At 36.7% G+C, this 22620-nt stretch overlaps 2 protein-coding genes across 6 annotated transcripts in view; both read right to left on the bottom strand.

The window, feature by feature from the left end:
* The window catches only part of LOC106085138 (UDP-glycosyltransferase UGT5), a 9591-nt gene extending 5448 nt beyond the window's left edge, over positions 1-4143 (bottom strand). The window contains exon 1 of one of the 2 annotated variants that reach the window (XM_013249196.2): positions 3195-4143. In XM_013249196.2, coding sequence (XP_013104650.2) covers positions 3195-3868 — 674 coding nt within the window. In that variant the 5' untranslated portion in view covers positions 3869-4143. Of the gene's footprint in view, positions 1-458; positions 1224-3194 lie in introns of those variants that run through there. The other variant, XM_013249197.2, reaches the window with a different exon arrangement.
* Positions 4144-4155: 12 nt separating this feature from the next.
* The window catches only part of LOC106085137 (UDP-glycosyltransferase UGT5), a 51640-nt gene continuing 33175 nt past the window's right edge, over positions 4156-22620 (bottom strand). For all 4 annotated transcript variants that reach the window (XM_013249192.2, XM_013249191.2, XM_013249194.2 and 1 more), the window contains exon 2: positions 4156-5238. In XM_013249192.2, coding sequence (XP_013104646.2) covers positions 4326-5238 — 913 coding nt within the window. In that variant the 3' untranslated portion in view covers positions 4156-4325. The remainder of the gene's footprint in view (positions 5239-22620) is intronic.

Here is a 22620-nt window from a genome sequence, read left to right as displayed (position 1 = left end):
ATACAATATAAAATTGATACATAAAAATCCTAAAATACAATATAACAGTAAGCAAAGTCTGTTATAACATACCAACATCAAAAAATACAGTCTAATAGTAAATACTGAAAAAAGTATAATAACATTTAAAACAAACCATAATCAATAAAATACAGTTTAATAGTATAATAACAAGCACAACATTTATGGAAACACAGTATAACAGTTTTCGAATACTGTTATTCTGTAAAAACTGATCATTAACCACATTATTTAATAAAAATGTTAGTAAAGTCATTGCTCCTAATCGCTTTGAAAGCCACATTTGAATAATTTCACTTATCAAAGAATTGATATCAATCATTTTATGACGCAGTATCTGCTGGTTTAATTAAACGACTGTATAATTATCACCAAGTGTTTAATATTTTGCAAATTAATTCACTCAAAAATCCATATCAAATAAATAGCTAACTTACCTATAAAATTGCTTATTCTTATAGGACATCAATCCTCCCATTACAATTCTTTCAAATCCAACTGCCAGGAAATTCTTCAGTCTGCCGCCAAAATTCATCGGTGGTCGAACATCCATTGCTAATGAGGGTACATAAGCTACTTCAAATGGATTTCTAACCATATCATTGATAGGCCCAACTGGCTGGATCATAAAAGATATGACCACGGGACATTGGAAGTGAGCCCCCAGACCCAACATGAAATCATTCATAAAGTATCCCAATATCAGTAAATCAAAGTCTCCTGGACCATGAGTTTGAAGAAATTCTTGCATTTTGGGATTGTTTATGGTCTCATGAGCATGATCGAAAATTAATGTCATCATTGGAGCCATTTTCTTATAAAACGGTTGGGGTTTATTGACCATTTCGGCGGTAAAGGATTGATCAAAAGGCTTTCCTTCGATGTGTATATATTTGGAGAAGTGGGTATTTTTTAAAACATCTGGGAAGACTGCAATCATGGTTACGTTGTGACCATAAGCAGCTAATGTTTCAGCTACTGAAGCATGAATCATTAAATGAGACTTGGAAGGTGCGGGGACTACTGCCAAAATACGGGCGGCATCCACCACAAACAGAAGTTGTATAACACAAAGCCATAGCAATAAACAAGGCTTATGGATGAAAAGCATGGCAATGTAATTTTTATTTTTTCAAATCAATTAGCGATTAAAATGTACTAAATGTTTTATGAACGCCAGTAACCACTCAACTGTCCACTTTGTGAAGGCACAATACACTTTGATATGAACAATATTTAGAGTCATTGTACATTCTAAAGATTATAGCTGATATATATTTGTATGTTCTCAGAGAGAACGTTGACTTTTAGAGAGTTATGCCTTAATTGTCTAATATTAAACAGAATGACATAAGAGATTACACAGTGGGTTGAAAAGACTATTGCTCAAAACTAGAGAAGCAAAAAAATCAATTTGACAAAAGTGCTGATGAAGTTATATGGCGTTACCAAAATCATGGGCACTAGCCAGTCAAAGTGTTATGAATAACACCACGCACTTGCACAACTTTTATAATTTCTTTGCTTAGTCCTTGAAAAGAAAGCATTGAATATGATCTCGAGTTGGAAGATGTTCGAAAAATCACGAGAAGCTAAAGAAATTCGCTTAGTTTGCTATAGAACAGATCTGAAATTGCAGTATAACAGTTTGCATGAAACTGTCATACTAGACAAACCTGATGCAGGTGGAAACTGAATACTCAGAACTAAAATGATACAAAGCTTTGCTGTATTTTGCGATATCTCATCAAAAAATATTAGATTTTTGTGACAATAATACTAGAAATGTAGTATAACAGTTTTCAAAATCTATTATACCCTAAAATATTGGTTTTTAGAGAATTATTTTAGAGATCTTGGAAATGGAGTATAATAGTTTGCAAAAAACTGTTATATTTTACAAACTTAATGAAAATGTAAACTCATTGCTCATAACTCAAAATGCTCAAACTTTTTGAAGTATTTTTTTTTTGCTTCTATTATATAACAGTTTTTGAAATGCGGTATAACAGTTTACAAAAAAACTTTTATACCACACAGACTTGAGGCATATCTCACATTGATGCATTATAATCTTGGGAATATAGCGCAACAGTTTAAGAAAACTGTTATACTGTTTAAGAAAACTGTTATACTCTTTAAGAAAACTGATATACTGTCAAATATTTAAGCATAGATTATATTTTATTATAAAAAATATAATCGTACTCATACTGCCGTATTTTGCGACAAATAACCAATAAATATTTGGTTTATTGTATAACAGTTATTTTAAATGCAGTACAACAGTAAACAAACAATGTTTACACCATACAAACTTGAAGCATATGTAACATTGAGGCTTTATAAACTCTGAAATACAGTATAACAGTTATAGAAAACTGTTATGTTGTCAAATATTTAAGCGTGCATTATATTTTATCATAAAAATTATAATCGCATTCATACTGCAGTATTTTGCGACAAAGAACCAATAAATATTTGGTTTTGTATAACAGTTATTGAAATGCAGTACAATAGTTAACAAACAAGGTCTATAGTATACAAATTTGGAGCATATATAAAATTGAGGTATTATAACATTGGAAATATAATATAACAGTTAAGAAAAACTGTTATATTGTTCAAGAAAACTGTTATACTGAAAAAATTTTTAAGCATACATTTTATTTTATTATAAAACTTATGATCGTACTCATACTGCAGTATTTTGCGACAGATAACCAATAAATAACAGTTTTCTTGAACAGTAAAACAGTTTTCTTAACCATAAACCATATTTTATGGTTAAAAAAACTGTTATACTGTTTAAGAAAACTGTTATACTGTCAAATATTTAAGGAAACATTTTATTTTATTATAAAAATTATTATCGTCCTCATACTACAGTATAACAGTTACAGAAAACTGTTATACTGTTTCGGAAAACTATTATACTATCAAAAAAGTTAACCATTAATATTGTTTTACCATGAAAATTATAATAGTCATTGTTCAAAACCATTTCAAGTTCAAATTTTAATATTTTCACTTATCGTAGAACTTTTATCAGAAATGTTAATACGCAGTATCTGCTGGTTTCGTTTAAAACAAATTCATTATTGTCGTCAAGTGATTAATTTATTGCAGAGTCATGCTTTTGAAAGCAAATACTATAATACTCACAAACTTACCCATAGAATTGTTTATTCTTATAGCACATAAATCCTCCCATTATAATTCTTTCAAATCCTATGGCTATGAAATTTTTTACTCTGGCAGCAAAAGTCATCGGTGGTCGAACGTCCATGAGCAATGAGGGTACATAGGAGACCTCAAAGGGATTGCCGGCTATTTCATTAATGGGTCCTATAGGTTGGATCATAAACGATATGACCACGGGACATTGAAAGTGGGCTCCCAGACCCAACATGAAGTCATTCATAAAGTAGCCCACGATCACTAAATCAAAGTCTCCAGGACCATGGGTTTGAAGGAACTCTTGCAATTGAGGATGGTTCATGGTCTCATTGGCATGGTCGAAAACGAAAGTCAACATTTGACGCATTTTCTTATAAAACGGTTGAGGTTTGTTCACCATTTCAGTGGTGAAGGATTGATCCAAAGGTTTTCCCGCGATGGTTATGTATTTAGAGAAATGGGTATTCTTCAAAACATTTGGAAAGGCAGATATGACGGTGACATTATGACCCTCCGCAGCCAATGCTTCAGCCACTGAGGTATGGACTATTAAGTGAGACTTTGAGGGCGATGGAAATACAGCCAATATGCGAGCGGCATCCACTAGGAAAACACATTGCATGGCACATAGCCCCAGCAATATACCGGGTAGATAGATCAAACGCATGGTTAGTTTAAAATTTTTTTTCTTCTTTCGAATTGAATGTTGATATTTCAACTTCAATATGCGCGATAAGTTTTATGAACAACAGCAAACGCTCAACTGACCAGTTTAGGATGGCACAAAACATTTTGTATATGAACATTATTTAAAATCAGTGTATGTTCCAAAGATTATAGCTGATAAATATTTTTATGTGCTCAGAGAGAGAGAGAGCATTGACTATTGGAGAGTTATACCTTTTTAACCAAAAATATTGACCGAATGACATAAAAGGTCACACAGTGGGTTGATAACTTTTTATTTTCTTTTATTCTTCAATTACTTTTATTGAGTTTTCATAAAATTTTTTTTAGTAAAATATCTAACCTATCTATAAATTATTGTTAAAATACATACAAAAATTCGTTTAAGTTGTTTTAGAGTACTGCTGCTTTTAAAAATAGTAAAAATAAAAATAAGTTTAAGCCTTCTTCTTCTTCTGATTCTTCACAGCTTTTGAAGCAGAGGCTTTACGACCTCTGCAACACAGCAACTTTACTAGAAACACCAAAAGCCATACAACACCCGTTAGCACAGCCACTAGGAAACCTATGACATCCAAGGAATGCAATTCCCACCAGGACATATGAACAGCAGGCGATTGCATATGTTTGGCTCCCTTATGCCTAATCACATAGTCCACCCAATAGCTTACCAATTGGCGAGGACTCATGGGTCTATCACGATAAAGTTTGGAAAACCGTTGAACATTTTCCCTATATTTGGGATTATTAAGTACTTCCAACACTGAAGCTCTCAATTCATTTTCATTGAGAGTGGCATATTTGAGACCTATGCCAAAACCTGACTTCTCCACATTGGCCATATTTGAATGCTGATCTCCAAAGAAGGGTATGCCTACCATGGGAACACCATGATATTGAGATTCCACCACACTGCCTTGACCACCGTGGGTAATAAACAGCTTGACATTGGGATGAGCCAATATATCGTCTTGAGGCAACCAGGATTTGTAGATGATGTTTGCAGCTTCGCCAGGAAAATCTTTGTCACCCCATTTCATAAGCACCGTTTGGGGTAGACTGGACAGAACATTGAATATCAGTTTGGCCTTTTCTTTGGACAAATTTGAACCCTGCACATTGGTGCCCAAACTAAAATAGATAATGCCATGCTTGGCTGAATCCATAATTTTGGCCAAATCTTCAGGCAAAGGATCCGGCTGCTCTTTAATTTGTATACCTCCAATCTCTATTAAAGCTGGTACATTGGGTCTTATGGGTCCCTGGCTAAAGTGATGATTTGTCAAGACCAACGAAACATTTTTGTAAACCTCTTCCAAGGGGGGATAACGATCGGGAGGGAAATTATATCTGAAAAGAAAATAATTAAAAAACAAAGCAATTTGTTACTGAGTTTAAAAAAAGAGATAAGTTATAAGACAAAGACAAAGTATTGATAAGATTCAGTTGAACTGTACTTTTTTATCAACTGAAAGTTTAGGGATTTTTGAGGTTTGGGGGAGAAAGCAACCTTGTTATCATTTTCAGTTGCTATAGATGTGTTAAAGTTTATTTAATGAACTGAATTTTGTTAAATTCAACGATTACTTTAATCATCATCTAAACGATATATTGATAACCCCTACATTTTCACAAAATCTGATTATGTTTCTCCATCCCATGGTGCAACTGCATTATACCCACCGCCACAATACTATTTTGATACAACCTACATTTTAACAAAATCTGAGTCAGTTCCCACTTTTTGCCTCATCGTCTCATGGTGCATCAGTAATTAAACCAAATTGATCATCTTTCGCCACAATTGCGCATTGAAAACATATGCATGGCGTGTATCCAAACTAACCTTGTCTCCAAAATTCTCTATTTTAAGGCTCACGTTCACATTCATAGAAAGATTGTTAAGTTTAAAAATAATAATTAAAAAATTTGTTGTAGCATTTCTAATTTATCGCTACATAGTCGCCTCTTTCTTCACCAATGATTGCTAAATAATTGTCTTAACTAAAGCTGATAATTAAAAACAAACAGCGTATTCATTGTCTTTAATGAAATTTTATTTAAAAAAAAACTATTTTCAGCAGAGATGATGAATGAGTTGATGAAAAGCTTGTCTCAGAAATACATAAATGGAAACAAGTAAAAAGGCGTTAAGTTCGGCCGGGCCGAACTTTGGATACCCATCACCTCGAATATATATGTGAACCACCTTTCGTCATAATCCGGTGTGCTTTCTATGGGGCAAGACTTTAAATCGGAAAATCGGTCTCTATGGCAGCTATATCAAAATCTGAACCGATCTGGGCCAAATTGAAAAGGGATGTCAAAGGGCCTAACACAACTTCCTGTCCCAAATTTCGGCGAAATCGGACAATAAATGCGTCTTTTATGGGCCCAAGACCTTACATCGAGAGATCGGTCTATATGACAGCTATATCCAAATCAGGACCGACCTACGCCAAATTGAAAAAAGATAACGAAGGACCTAACACAACTCCCTGTCCCGAATTTCGGCGATATCGGACAATAAATGGGCCTTTTATGGCTCCAAAACCTTTAATCGAGAGATCGGTCTATATGGCAGCTATATTCGAATCTGGACCGATCTTGTCTAAATTCAAGAAGGATGTCGACTGGCTTAACACAACTCACTATCCCAAATTTCAGCGAAATCGGATAATAAATGTGGCTTTTATGGGCCCAATACCTTACATAAAGAGATCGGTCTATATGGCAGCTGTATCCATATCTGGACCGATCTACGCCAAATTAAAACAAGATAACGAAGGGCCTAACACAACTCACTGTCCCAAATTTCGGCGAAATTGCACAATAAATACGCCTTTTATGGCCCCAAAACCTTAAATCGACATATCGGTCTATATGGCAGCTATATCAAAATCTGGACCGATCTACGCCAAATTGAAAAAAGATAACGAAGGGCCTAACACAATTCACTGTCCCAAATTTTGACTAAATCGGACAATAAATGCGCCTTTTATGGGCCCAAGACCTTACATCGAGATATCGGTCTATATGGCAGCTATATGCAAATCTGAACCGATCTACGCCAAATTGAAAAAAGATAACCAAGGACCTAACACTACTCTCTGTCCTAAATTTTGGCGAAATCGGACAATAAATGAGCCTTTTATGGCCCCAAAACTTTAAATCGAGAGATCGGTCTGTATGGCAGCTATATCCAAATCTGGACCGATCTATGCCATATTGCAGAAAGATGTCAAGGGGCCTAACTTAACTCACTGTCCCAAATTTTGGCGATATCGGACAATAAATGGGCCTTTTATGGCCCCAAAACCTTAAATCGAGAGATCGGTCTATATGGCAGCTATATTCAAATCTGGACCAATCTTGTCCAAATTAAAGAAGGATGTCGACTGGCTTAACACAACTCACTATCCCAAATTTCAGCAAAATCGGATAATAAATGTGGCTTTTATGGGCCTAAGACCCTAAATCGGCGGATCGGTATATATGGGGGCTATATTAAGATATGGTCCGATGTAGCCCATCGTCGAACTTAACCTGCTTATGGACAAACAAAGAATCTGTGCAAAGTTTCAGCTCAATATCTCTATTTTTATACCCACCACTGTAGGATAGGGTGTATATTCATTTTATCATTTAGACATTCCTTTAACAACACTTCGAAATATCAATTTCCGACCCTACAAAGTATATATATTTCGGATCGTCGTAAAATTCTAAGACGATTTAACGATGCCCGTGTGTCTGTCCGTCCGTCCATCTGTCTGTAATCACTTTACAGCCTTCAAAAATTGACATATTGAGCTGAAATTTGGCACAGATTCGTCTTTTTGATGCACGCTGGTTAAGTTCTTGAACGGGCCAAATCGGACAATATTTGGATATAGCTGCTATGTAGACCGATCTGCCAATAAAGGGTCTAATGCCCATAAATTCTTTATTTTTTACCCGATTTTGCTGAAATTTGCAATAGTGAGTTATTTTATTCCTGGCCTTTATTTGGTTCAGATCGAACTTTATTTTATTTTATTTCATTTAATTTTTTATTTTATTTTCTTTTATTTTATTTAATTTAATTTTTTTTATTTCATTTCATTTCATTCCATTTCATTTCTTCTCATTTCATTTCATTTCATTTCATTTCGTTTCATTTCATTTCATTCCATTTTATTTTATTTTATTTTATTTTATTTTAATTTATTTTATTTTATTTTATTTAATTTAATTTAATTTAATTTAATTTAATTTAATTTAATTTAATTTAATTTAATTTAATTTAATTTAATTTAATTTAATTTAATTTAATTTAATTTAATTTAATTTAATTTAATTTAATTTAATTTAATTTAATTTAATTTAATTTAATTTAATTTAATTTAATTTAATTTAATTTAATTTAATTTAATTTAATTTAATTTAATTTAATTTAATTTAATTTAATTTAATTTAATTTAATTTAATTTAATTTAATTTAATTTAATTTAATTTAATTTAATTTAATTTAATTTAATTTAATTTAATTTAATTTAATTTAATTTAATTTAATTTAATTTAATTTAATTTAATTTAATTTAATTTAATTTAATTTAATTTAATTTAATTTAATTTAATTTAATTTAATTTAATTTAATTTAATTTAATTTAATTTAATTTAATTTAATTTAATTTAATTTAATTTAATTTAATTTAATTTAATTTAATTTAATTTAATTTAATTTAATTTAATTTAATTTAATTTAATTTAATTTAATTTAATTTAATTTAATTTAATTTAATTTAATTTAATTTAATTTAATTTAATTTAATTTAATTTAATTTAATTTAATTTAATTAATTTAATTTAATTTAATTTAATTTAATTTATTTTAATTTAATTTAATTTAATTTAATTTAATTTAATTTCATTTCATTTCATTTCATTTCATTTCATTTCATTTCATTTCATTTCATTTCATTTTATTTTATTTTATTTTATTTTATTTTATTTTATTTTATTTTATTTTATTTTATTTTATTTTATTTTATTTTATTTTATTTTATTTTATTTTATTTTATTTTATTTTATTTTATTTTATTTTATTTTATTTTATTTTATTTTATTTTATTTTATTTTATTTTATTTTATTTTATTTTATTTTAATTTATTTTATTTTATTTTATTTTATTTTATTTTATTTTATTTTATTTTATTTTATTTTATTTTATTTTATTTTATTTTATTTTATTTTATTTTATTTTATTTTATTTTATTTTATTTTACTTTATTTTGTTTTATTTTATTTTATTTTTTTATTTTATTTTATTTTATTTTATTTTATTTCATTTTATTTCATTTTGTTTTACTTTTCTCGTCTTCCCCTCCCTTGCTAGATCTTTGTCACAATTACCTTCACTTTACCTCTTTCTGTCTCTTCTCCATTATTTAACCATCATTGCTGTCTACACCCTCGTATGCGACCCCTGCATGAGATGACATATCTCTAAACACGAATACCATTCAACTCTTTTTGCGGTCTTTCGATAATTTGCCAGACTCGTGTAATTAACCAATCCCATTAACAGCGTCAAGCCATGAGAGGGAGTCAAGCTTAATTGTGTTTGGCTGCTGTCGCTGTTGTTACTGCTGTCGCTGCTACTACTACTTGTGTTTGTTGGCCCCCTTTTTGCTGAGGGTAAACAATGGGAGTGGTGGCCCATGATGACTATGACCCGCCTCAGACAAAGTGTTAACAGCTGCGCAGTGTGGCAAAGACCAGAAGCTGAAGCAGCAGCAATGGCAAACTCAGCAACAACATTAGCTAATAATAAGACTAGGTGGTGGGCCACATTGTGTTGAGAAGGCAGGTTGTGGAGCTTATGTCTATTATGTTTCTTTCACTCTTAAATACCTACCTACTTGTAGACAATGGAATTGGTGTCGTAATAAACGGGTAATTAAAACTGATACAATTAAGGCATTGTGATTTGATTTGGCAATGGCGATTATAGAGAGCGCGTGTAAGACAAACAGTAATTTTGTCAGCTTTTGCTAAGTTCTCCCTCTAAAAAACATTTTTTGGAATGACTGAACTGATATAGCAGGCATTCAGATGTGTGTTGTTGACCCCCTAGCTAATTGTAATTGTCAAACATCAGTTACCGTTGGCTGAGAAGCCCACATAGTTGCTTTGTGAGTTCTAGCAAAGCTTGTCTCAGTTTGCCAAAAGACCGTCATCTTAAGAGAGCGCGCCAAAATTGTCGATAACACAGAGCAGGGGGGATTTTTTGACACTAAGCAACAGTGTTGCCCTAGCAAATAAGTAGTACTCGTATTGCATCGTCCAGCACCATTGTGGAAAGGGATTTTCTTCGCGAATCCAACGATGTCCTCAGAGTTTTCAAAATCACCTCTTTTTGTATATTTCGAAAATTAATTATGGGATTTTGAGCTTGTTTTTCGAAGAAAAAACATGGGAATTGCACTAATCCAATTTTTTTGCCATAAACTTCAATACTGTATACTCAACAAAATTTTCTAAGGGGTTAACCTTTGCTAAAAAAAATGCAGAATAAATACAATGTGAAATTTTACGTAATTCTGTTTATTATACGAATCGTTTTCGAATTTCAAACTGCGGAATGCTAGAAGGAGTTCCACATTAGGTTCTTATTTCTTTGAGAGCCAGTCTGATTTAGCGGATGTGAACATTTGCAGTTTAATGGGCTTTTTAAAGCGATCTGGATGGTTCAACGGTAGGAACTAAAAGGCATATTCCTTCTTCTGTCCCTGTGGTATCACAATGGACAAAAACGTCTAAGTGAGTCTGATAGCAGACTGCCACTTAAACCTAACCTAATGGTTTTATTATAGATATTTAATTTCCATTTTTTGTTACTTTTCATAAAAAATGGCAATGGCAACCCTATTAATTATATTATTGTCAAACGGGTATATAACCACATCGTTTGATATGCAAATTTGATGGTGCTCCTGGTCTCTACTTCCTAACGAGAGAGAGCAAAGCAATTGAGAGAATATAATGAACAAATCTTGTCTGGGGAGACAACTTGTTATACAAATGACTTATTGCGCTCACCTACTAAACATACGAGCATATTTAAAATTTATTGAAGCATATATGGATGGAAGTATACTAATTTCGCCATTCTGTTTGTTACTCCTCGAAATATTCGTCTAAGACCCCATAAAGTATATACATTTTTGATTGTCAAGACATTTTAAGTCGATCTAGCCATGTCCGTCCGTTTGACTGTCTGTCGAAAGCACGATAACTTCGATGGAGTAAAGCTAGCCGCTTGAAATTTTGCACAAATACTTCTTATTAGTGTAGTTCAGTTGGGAATGTTAATGGGCAATATCGGTCCATGTTTTGATATAGCTGTCACGTAAACCGATCTTGGATCTTGACTTCTTGAGCCACTAGAAGGCGCAATTCTTATCCGATTTAGCTGAAATTTTGCATGAGATGTTTTATTATGACTTCAAACACATGTGCAGAGTATGACTGAAATCGGTTCATAACCTGATATAACTGCCATATAAACGTATCTGGGGTCATGACTTCTTGAGCCTCTAGAGGGCGCAATTCATATCCGATTGGAATGAAATTTTGCACGACGTGCAAATGAGTAGATTTCGAATCTGGCATACAAAATCAGATCGAAGTATAGGGGGTCACGCCACCCCTCAGAAACGCCACTATGGCTGAACCGATTTTCTTAAAATGTTCATAGATTGTGTACGTTTGTCTGCAAGGAAACATAGGCTATATAATTTGTAGATATCGGATGGAGGCGGACCCTCCCCCTTACCTCAAAAACGCCACCCGTATCCGAAAGTATTCCGATGGGCACAATAAAAGTATCAAATGAAAGGTATTAGAGATCAGAAAAGGAATATCGTATTAAAATTTGGGTCCAAGTAACCGGCGGCCCTCCCTCTCCTTCCCCTCCCCCCCAAAACCCAAAACTCCTCTAAGCAGATATATTCGAAGTTCATGTCAATATGGGACTCAAATGAAAAGTATTAGGCAGTAGATTGCAAATATGGCATAAAACATAAGGTCCAGGTAATGGGAGGTCGCCCACCCCCAAATACCCCCAAATGGGCATATTAGCCGATAATGGCTAAATGGGACTCAAATGAAAGATATTAGAGAGTAGATTACGAATATGACATTAAAATTTGCGTTCAAGTCTAGGTGGCGCTTTTCCTCTGAAAAATACGTCAAATGGGTTATTTGAGTCGAAATGTCTGAGGTGCCGTCCCTCCCCTAATGAGAACATTACCCTAAGGAAAACCCACCAAGAACCGAGAAGGGGCAAATTCTCGCATATCAATGAGTGCTTTCCGATTCAAGTTTAAAGTCAATGATAAGGGACCTTTTTTATAGCGGAGTCCGAACGGCGTACCACAGTGCGACACCTGTTTGGGGAAAATTTTTTAAATGACCACGTATGGCATTGTACCGCGCAAATGTAGCCGACATTAAGAGGTGATAAACACCGCTTTGTTCGATGTTCTCGTCAGGATTCGTACGCGCTTAGCGTCATAGGCTACAATGGCACGAATTCGATATCCACATTCAGGGAGAAGTGTTCCCACCCTAAAAAGATATTAGAAAGTTAAAGAAGGCGCAGGGGAGCGGGCCCGGTTCGGCAAGTTATTTTATATTCTCGCCAGTAGAGATTCCCCCCCCTTTGATTTACAACAAAATGTATAAGCATGGTATTTTCAAGTCGGAGTAAGCAATAGAAAAACTCACTATCTACATGCATATACATATATGTACGTTTGTATGTTGATCAATCCAACACAATGTATTTGGCTTTGCCAACACATGCAAACGCTCTACTCATATGCTCATTGTATGCAAAAACATGTCTCTCGCCTTGTCTTGTGTCATAAATATGCCGGGAGATTGTTTTGTATACAAAACGAAAAACAAAGCAGAGAAATACATTCTCTTTGGCACTTTGAAACCAAGTGAGTGTGTTTTGCCATTTACACCCAACACCCCACTGGAATTTCTTTTTTTTTCTGTTGTGTTTTGCTGCTACTGCTAAGGCGTTGTTATGCTTTGAATCCATATCAATACGGTTGATATGGGGCGCGGAACGTGAATCAAGGCATTAATTCTTGTGTATTTAAATTATTTGCAAATGATTTTATCTTTCATGACGTATTGTACATTCACGATGTGTGGTGTTGTGAATGTAATATGCCTTAAAAGAAAGCAATAAACCGAAGACTTAGAGAAACAAAGAGCAAGGAAAATCGAATAAAATAAACCGGGATAAATTTCACAGGAATAATGAACATTTTTAAAAAATTCATATAAATGCTTTATTTGTTGTGGCAGTTAGGCAAGATTTTTTTTAAACGATTTTGTTGTCGGCTATCTAAATCAAATGTGCAGGCCTATGACAAAATGCATAATTTAAAAATATCTACCTAAAAATTAGCCATGTTGGACATGGGAATTTACTTTTTATGTAGACACTAGATCCAGAGTTTTTTTTAATACATTTTTCCATTTTTCCATAAAGTGCACCTATCATAATTTATGCCACTGTTACTGAACATTGTTGTTTATTGGTGTTTCGACGTTTCATTTCTATGAATACTAAATAGTTTACTTTGAGGTTAATTATTCCATATGTGGTGATCATGAAAACTTTTTTTTATACTCGCACAAGCCCAAGGCTAGGGTTGCCATAAACAAAGAATTTTGATTAAAACAAAAGAACCCTCAAAAAAAATTGTTGACCATATAAAATTAATTTTTTTTATTAAAAAAAAAAAATAATTTTTTTTTATTATACCCTCCACCATAGGATGGGGGTATACTAATTTCGTCATTCTGTTTGTAACTACTCGAAATATTCGTCTGAGACCTGACAAAGTATATATATTCATGATCGTCGTGACATTTTATGTCGATCTAGTCTGTCTGTCGAAAACACGCTAACTTTCGAAGGAGTAAAGCCAGCCGCTTGAAATTTTGCACAAAAACTTCTTATAAGTGTAGGTGGGTTGGAATTGTAAATGGACCATATTGGTCCATGTTTTGATATAGCTGCCATATAAACCGATCTGGGATCTTGACTTCTTCAGCCTCTAGAGGGCACAATTCTTATCCGATTGAATTGAAATTTTACACTACGTGTTTTGTTATGATATTCAACAACTGTGCCAATTATGGGACAAATCGGTTGATAACCTGATATAGCTGACATATAAACCGATCTTGGGTCTTGACTTCTTGAGCCTCTAGAGGGCGCAATTCTTATCCGATTGGAATGAAATTTTGCACGACGTGTTTCGGTATGATATCCAACAACTGTGATAAGTATGGTTCAAATCGGTCAATAACCTGATATAGCAGTCATATAAACCGAGCTGCCATATAAACCGATCTGGGATCTTGACTTCTTGAGCCTCTAGAGAGCGCAATTCCTATACGATTTGGCCAAAATTTTGCATGACGTATTTTAATATGACTTTTAACAATTGTGCCGAATATGGTTTAAATCGGTTCTTAACCTGATATAGCTGTCATATATACCGATCTGGGATCTTGAATTCTTGAGCCTCTAGAGGTCGCAATTATTATCCAATTTGGCTGAAATTTTGTACGACGTATCCTCTCGTAACCTTCAACATACGTGTTTATTATGGTCTGAATCGGTCTATAGCCTCATACAGCTCCCCTATAAATAGATCTCCCTATTTTATTTCTTGAGCCCCCAAAGGGCGCAATTCTTATTCGAATTGGCTGAAATTTTACACAATTACTTCTACTATCCAATATTCAGTTCAATTATGGTTCGAATCGGACCATAACTTGACATTGCTTTTATTGCTTACCAATTCTTTTATTTTATCCTTTGTTTGCTTAAAAAAAAATGCCGGGAAATAACTCGAAAGATGCGATCAATGGTGCAGGGCATATAATTCGGCCAGGCCGTCTTAGCACGGTTTTGTTTGTTTGGTTTTTTGTGGAACTTTCATTGATTTCAACAAAGTTTCTTTTACATCACTTGTAAAATACCATTAAAGATTCATTTCTACTTAAATATTAAAACATAATTTATGTACTACTTTATAAAGGGTGATCACGTGGGATTTCAGACATGGTGTCAAAGAGAAAGATGCTCAGTATGCTTTGACATTTCATCATGAATAGACTTACTAACGAGCAACGCTTGCAAATCATTGAATTTTATTACCAAAATCAGTGTTCGGTTCGAAATGTGTTCAAATTTTGACAAATTTTGTTCAGCGATGAGGCTCATTTCTGGTTGAATGGCTACGTAAATAAGCAAAATTGCCGCATTTGGAGTTAAGAGCAACCAGAAGCCGTTCAAGAACTGCCCATGCATCCCGAAAAATGCACTGTTTGGTATGGTTTGTACGCTGGTGGAATCATTGGACCGTATTTTTTCAAAGATGCTATTGGACGCAACGTTACGGTGAATGAACACATTTCGAACCAAACACTGATTTTGGTAATAAAATTCAATGATTTGCAAGCGTTGCTCGTTAGTAAGTCTATTCATGATGAAATGTCAAAGCATACTGAGCATCTTTCTCTTTGACACCATGTCTGAAATCCCACGTGATCTGTCAAATACTAATGCATGAAAATCCTAACCTCAAAAAAATCACCCTTTATAGCACAGCGATATATTTTAACTGCAATGCAATAAAACAATCATTTCATTGATTGATCTTCACCACTCTACCTTTAATATCTCAACAACACTAGCTGTGCAATAAACATCAAACTAAACGCAACGCACACATATTTGCATTTAACACGTTCCATAACCCACCATACCATTGATGCACACATGTTATCTTAGCTATGCCTTTTTACCTTATCTGCTTGTTATCTTCTGCCATACTCAACATTTTCATATGGGGATAGGATTTAGTCGGTAACACAGTGTCAACAACAACAATCAATACTCCCAACTATTTTCACCACTCTACCCAGTGCGTTGGGTGAAAATCATTACCGTTATTTACTAAGTAAATTTGGCCATTTTACCTACTCTAAGCCTTACTCTCTCTCTCTCTTTCTCTCTCACTGAAATATCTGTTTATTATCTATGTTGTACACCGGTAAACAACCCATTACAATTGTAACTACGGAGAGCGATATGAAACGAAGAGCGATATGGGGCGAACTATGGATTCAATGATCAAAGAGAATTGAAATAACAGAGAAATTTTGGTGCTCCCAAAATTTTACAGCAAATGTCAATCTTATAGGTGTCGGTAATTATTTCATTTGTCTTCAAAGCAAGCAGCTCTGCCGAAAAAATAACAAGTAAAAGCGTGCTAAGTTCGTCCGGGCCGAATCTTATATACCCTCCACCATAGATCGCATTTGTCGAGTTCTTTTCCCGGTATCTCTTCTTAGGCAAAAAATGATATAAGAAAAGAGTTGCTCTGCTATTAAAACGATATCAAGATATGGTCCGGTTCGGACCACAATTAAATTATATGTTGGAGACCTGTGTAAAATTTCAGCCAATTCGTATAAGAATTGCGCCCATTGGGGCTCACGAAGTAAAATAGAGAGAACGATTTATATGGGATCTGTACCGGGCTATAGACCGATTCAGACCATAATAAACAACGTTTGTTGATGGTCATGAGAAGATCCATCGTACAAAATTTCAGGTATATCGGATAATAATTGCGACCTCTAGGGGTCAAGAAGTCAAGATCCCAGATCGGTTTATATGGCAGCTATATCAGGTTATGAACCGATTTGAACCTTATTTGACACAGTTGTTAAAAGTAAATATAAAATACGTCATGCAAAATTTCAGCCAAATCCGATAGGAATTGCGCCCTCTAGAAGCTCAAGTAGTCAAATCCTCAGATCTGTTTATATGACAGCTATATCAGGTTATAGACCGTTTTCAACCATACTTGGCACAGTTGTTGGATATCATAACGAAATACTTCGTGCAAAAATTAATTCAAATCGGATAGTCAAGACCCAAGATCGGTTTATATGGTAGCTATATCAGGTTAGGGACCGATTTGAACCATACTTGGCACTGTTGTTGGATATAATAAGAAAACACGTCGTGCAAAATTTCATTTCAATCGGATAAGAATTGCGCACTCTAGAGGCTCAAGAAGTCAAGACCCAAGATCGGTTTATATGGCAGCTATATCAGGTTATGAACCGATTTGAACCATACTTGGCACAGTTGTTGGATATTATAACAAAACACGTCGTGCAAAATGTCATTCTGATCGGATGAGAATTGCGCACGCTAGAGGCTCAAGAAGTCAAGACCAAGATCGGTTTATATGGCAGCTATATCAGGTTATGGACCGATTTGAACCATACTTGGCACAGTTGTTGGATATCATAGCAAAACACGTCATGCAAAATTTCATTCTGATTGGATAAGAATTGCTCACTCTAGAGGCTCAAGAAGTCAAGACCCAAGATCGGTTTATATGGCAGCTATATCAAAACATGGACCGATATGGCCCATTTACAATACCAACCGACCTACACTAATAAGAAGTATTTGTGCAAAATTTCAAGCGGCTAGCTTTACTCCTTCGGAAGTTAGCGTGCTTTCGACAGACAGACGGACGGACGGACGGACAGACGGACGGACATGGCTAGATCGACATAAAATGTCACGACGATCAAGAATATATATACTTTATGGGGTCTCAGACGAATATTTCGAGTAGCTACAAACAGAATGACGAAATTAGTATACCCCCCATCTTATGGTGGAGGGTATAAAAAAAAATCAAATTTACAGCAAAAAGAAAAGTAATAAAAGAAAGAAAGGTACACATATTGCAAGTTACGAATGCCGAAACCCTATATACGTGCATTAAGCCATAATTTCCCTCACGGGAAAGGAAATAATGCAAATTTAGGAAATGCAAACGACGCAAACTACATGCCATTGCACGCAGAATTCTGCTTGCACCATGTTCTTAGATAATTCTCATATATCTATATTCACAAGCGCCACCAACCAGTCTATGTGGGGAGTTCAAATTCCTTATCTATACATAATTTATCTATGTCAATGATCTTTGCTAATGTTGCCAACGGCGGTCTATTTCAACCAGAGAGTAAAACTTCCCGAAAATTCCTTGAAAATGTATTATATCAACGAAAATCTCATATTTCATAGGATTTCCCAATATTTTATTTCCCCCCTCAAATTTCCCTCTTACTCATTGGCAACTCTAACATTGTAATTAATTATTCCCCACAGGTTTTGGCTTGAGAGTGATTAATAAAAATATGTTTTTGTTTTATTTCATTCTTTTCAATTTGCTTTTATGAAACGCCACTTAAACCAGAAAAAAAGAAGTATAGCACAAAAACAACAGGAACAAAACAGATACCCACTTAAGCTGAAAACTGCAAAAAGACATACCCTTTCTTGCCTGACAAAAAATCAACAACAACGGTGTGATGGACAGGTATGCAAATCTGCTAGTTATGAATATTTATATGCCAATCATATAACATACAACCGTATCTACGATTGGTGGTCGTAACATCAACAATTTTATCACCAATATGTATTTTGGGCTAATAAAACAATATGATTCATTGCCAAGTCCATAGGGAATTTTGGATTAATTTATGGGATAAAAATAAAAACGAAAAAGTGTCTCAGAATCAATTAATAACTAAAAGTCACAATTTTCATCCGATCGTGTTCAAATTTGGTATAGGCACGTCTTTTGGCCTATAAACGAAGCCTATTGAAATTTGAAAAATTCGGTTCATATATGGATATATTGGGTTGCCCAAAAAGTAATTGCGGATTTTTCAAATAGTCGGCATTGACAAATTTTTTCACAGCTTGTGACTCTGTAATTGCATTCTTTCTTCTGTCAGTTATCAGCTGTTACTTTTAGCTTGCTTTAGAAAAAAAGTGTAAAAAAAGTATATTTGATTAAAGTTCATTCTAAGTTTTATTAAAAATGCATTTACTTTCTTTTAAAAAATCCGCAATTACTTTTTGGGCATATATATGAACGTCCGATTTTCACTCCTACGACCAATCTTACCAAAATTGTGTAGAGCGCCATTCTCGACGTCTACCACAATATCTAAGAAGTTTGCTCGAAATCGGTTCAGATTAAGATATAGCTCCCGATTTTGAGAAATATTGCAATAAAATGCTCATTTGTTTACCGATTCTCTCGAAATTTGGCAGGAAGGGTTTTCTCTCGACGTTATTGGTGAATTTCATAGAAATCAGTTCAGATTTTGATATAGCTGCCATATATGTATATCGCTTGATTTTCACTTCTGGAGCCACTGCAAGTGCATTTAACATTTTGGACAACGTTTCCCTCGACGACTGCTACATTATCATAACCTCTGAGCGCCGGAAGTTTATCAATCAGAAAGAGGCCGATTGGGTCGGCTTCAGAGAGTACACCAATCGCCGCTTCAGTGAACTGACACCCCCTCGAATTTGCTAATTGCCGAGAGGAAATTCCGAAACATCATTTACGCAAGAGCCGCTCGCTTCATTCCAGCCGGTTGAATACCCCATGTGCGGCCCAGTTTCCCGGCGCAGGCAGTGGTACCCGCAGACGAGCGTGATGGGATTCGTTGTAAGGTCCCCACTAACCCCAGCATCAGCGAGCTAGATCTGGAAATAAACAGGGTAGTCAACGAACATAAAGGGAATTTGTGGCTAGAACACTTGGAGCAATGTAACTTAGGCACCGGCTTAGGCAAGCTGAGGTCTGCTATTAGGTCACTCTCGAACCCCGGGATGACAGGACCTCAGTTACTTTTGGCAACGTAGCCGTGACTGAGCCGAAAAGATGCTCCACAGGTTGTTCAACTGTCAATTTATTGTGCATCTCGCGAGTAACAGGGCTAGGAGCAGAGTCATACCTCGTATTCTTGGGCTACGAGCCCATGGACAATTTTCATCACAATTTTCCGTGGGTGAAGTTACGAATGTCATGCGTGGCGCCAAATCATCCACGGCGTTAAGCCCCGACGGAATCTCTACTGAAGAATCTAGATCTACCCGGAGTTGAGTACCTTACTACGGTCCTCAGCCTGTCTTTGAACACTCTTATAGCTGGCGATGTTTGGAAGATTGGCAGAGTGATGAGGCTACTGAAGCCTGAAAAGGAGCCGAGTTTGAGGGAGTCCTACAGACCGATCTCCCTTTTCTCCCCAGCAGCCAAGACGCTTAAGGCATTACTTCTGCCGAGCCTCGTAGGAGAATTTCCATTCGCCGAGCATCAGCATGGATTTCGAAGACTACATAGCACAACAAAGGCTCTGCATGCCATCACACATTTGCCGCGGTTTCAATGAGCTCAGGCCATGTGATAGGACTGTCCTCGTGGCACTGGACCTATCGAAGACATTCGACACGGTCAGCCATGCCTAACTATTTGAGGACACCGCCAACACCTCCCACCAGCCAAGCCTGCAAAGCTGGGGTCGCAAATTATCTGTGTGGTCGCCAGTTATTTGTGGACTTTAGGTATATAAAGTCGAAGCACCGTAGAGTGAAACAGGAAGTACCCCAAGGCGGTGTGATATCTACGGCACTGTTTAACCTCTACCTATCCTCCATTACCGCAGGTCCCAACCTCATGTTATACACAACATAGACTTTACCCAAACTCTACACACAGTATACTGACCCGACAAGACAACATTGACTTGGCTCCTTACGAGGATTCCTGCGATGGACTCTTGGAAGTTGGAGCAATCGAACTTTATTTTCATAAAGAATGAAGAGGACGTCCAGGAACCTCAATTCCTGGTGGAGTGGCTGGAACCTCGCAGGGTTGCAGGCGGAAAGTACAGAAGACGGAGGAGCAGAAACGGGAAGAAGACTACAAACGCTCGTTACGGTATCTGAGGAAAATGGGCGGTCTAGAGCCATCCACTCTGACAATCCGTGACAAGCGTTTGATGCGCAAGCATAGCATATGATGAATACTACTGTCGTGGAACGTATGCTGCCCTCTGCTACATCGGACAATACCGGTACTGACACCGACGCAAACACTACAACTGAAAATGTCAGATAGGTTACAAACAATACCGAGAACGCCAGGGCCAGAAAAGGGCAAAACTGTTAAGCCGATGCCTTTCGTTGATCCTGCCGCTAGAGCCGTCCTTGGACGGGGTCACCCTGCGGTTGTCGAACGAGGGTGAAGTACCTAGGTGTAGTCCTCGGTTCGAAACTGTCCTGGAAGAGGAACACCGAGGAAAGAAGCTGTAAGGCACTATGCGCTTTTTACTCCTGCAGGAGGATGTTCGGTAGCAAGTGAGGGGTAACTCCCAGGATGATTCCTTGGATGTATACGGCCATCGTGAGACCAGTTCAGGCCTATGAAGCACTGGTACGGTGGGATGCCGTAGGGAAGAGAACGCGCAAGAGGGAGTTCGAGAAGGTCCAGCGACTGGCCTGCGTCGGAATCACAGGGGCACTGAGATCCGCATCGCAGGCAGGCCTGGAGGCGATGCTAGATATGCAGCCCTTTGGGGCCTATATTTGGAACGGTGCCGCCAGGGTCACGCTTAGGCTGAGAGAGTTCGGCATGCTGAAGGAGGATGGTTGCGGCCACAGTTCGATTCTGGTTGTTATGGATACGGAGGGTAGACTGAGGAGGATCTCCGACTACCTGGCACCAGTGCCGCCTGGAGTGAGGGCATTCGCGATTCGTTTTCCTGAGAGGGACGAATGGAGGGCGGATGGTGTACTTGAGGAGGATGAGACCTCGATCTACACAAATGGCTTCAAGATGGAGTCAGGGACTGGATTGGCGGTCTACTCTGATGCACTCAATATTAGTATGTCTCTGAGACTGCCGGACGAGTGTACGGTTTTTCAGGCGGAGGTCTCCCTTTCCAGTGGCCGGATGAGAAATTCTGGTAAGGGGCTTACCGCCCTCGCAACTCAAAATTTATGTGGACAGTACGGCGGCGCTCAAGGTTTGGGTCGAGGATGGTGAGCGCTTAGGGTCGAGGGGCGCTTAGGGTCGAGGATGGTGAGGTTGAAATGCGTGTCGGACTGTTTGGAATCCCTGGATAGGCTCCGGGCCTACGATGTGTTCCGATGGGTTCCTCAGCATGAGGAGATTACAGGAAATTAGAGGGCGAACAAGTGCGTCAGGAGGGACCGATGGTCGCGCCTACGTGCCATTTGACGAGCTACTGAACACATGGCCAGGGCGGCGTCGGTGGCGAGTTGGGACTCGGTAGATGATTGTCGGGCTGCGAAGGCACTATGGCCGGTCATCGACCTAAGGAGGACGAGGGGAGTTGCTGGCTTTCGATAAGAGGTCGATGAGTACTTTGACAAGGGTCATAACCGGACACTATGCCATAGGCCTCATGGCGGCGCGCATGAGGATACCGCACAATGACTTCTGTAGGAGTTGCCTCGATGAGGATGAGGAGGAGACTATTGAGCACTTGCTTCGTTCCTGTCCGTGTCTGCAGAGACGTAGGCTCTCCTTTCTGGGGAGCCGTTTTTTTTTTGTGATCTCGCACAATGACTTCTGTAGGCGTAGCCTCGATGAGGATGAGGAGGAGACTATTAATCACTTGCTGTGTTCCTGTCCGTGTCTGCAGAGACCCAGGCTTTCCTTTCTGGGGAGCCGTTTCTTCTGTGATCTGGGTGAACTTGCTAACGTACCTCTGGTATCTCTCC

This window comes from Stomoxys calcitrans, chromosome 4, assembly GCF_963082655.1.
Source record: "Stomoxys calcitrans chromosome 4, idStoCalc2.1, whole genome shotgun sequence".
NCBI classification, from domain to species: domain Eukaryota; kingdom Metazoa; phylum Arthropoda; class Insecta; order Diptera; family Muscidae; genus Stomoxys; species Stomoxys calcitrans.
Note: the sequence above shows the minus strand (reverse complement) of the source record. Positions and strands in the feature narration are given on the sequence as shown.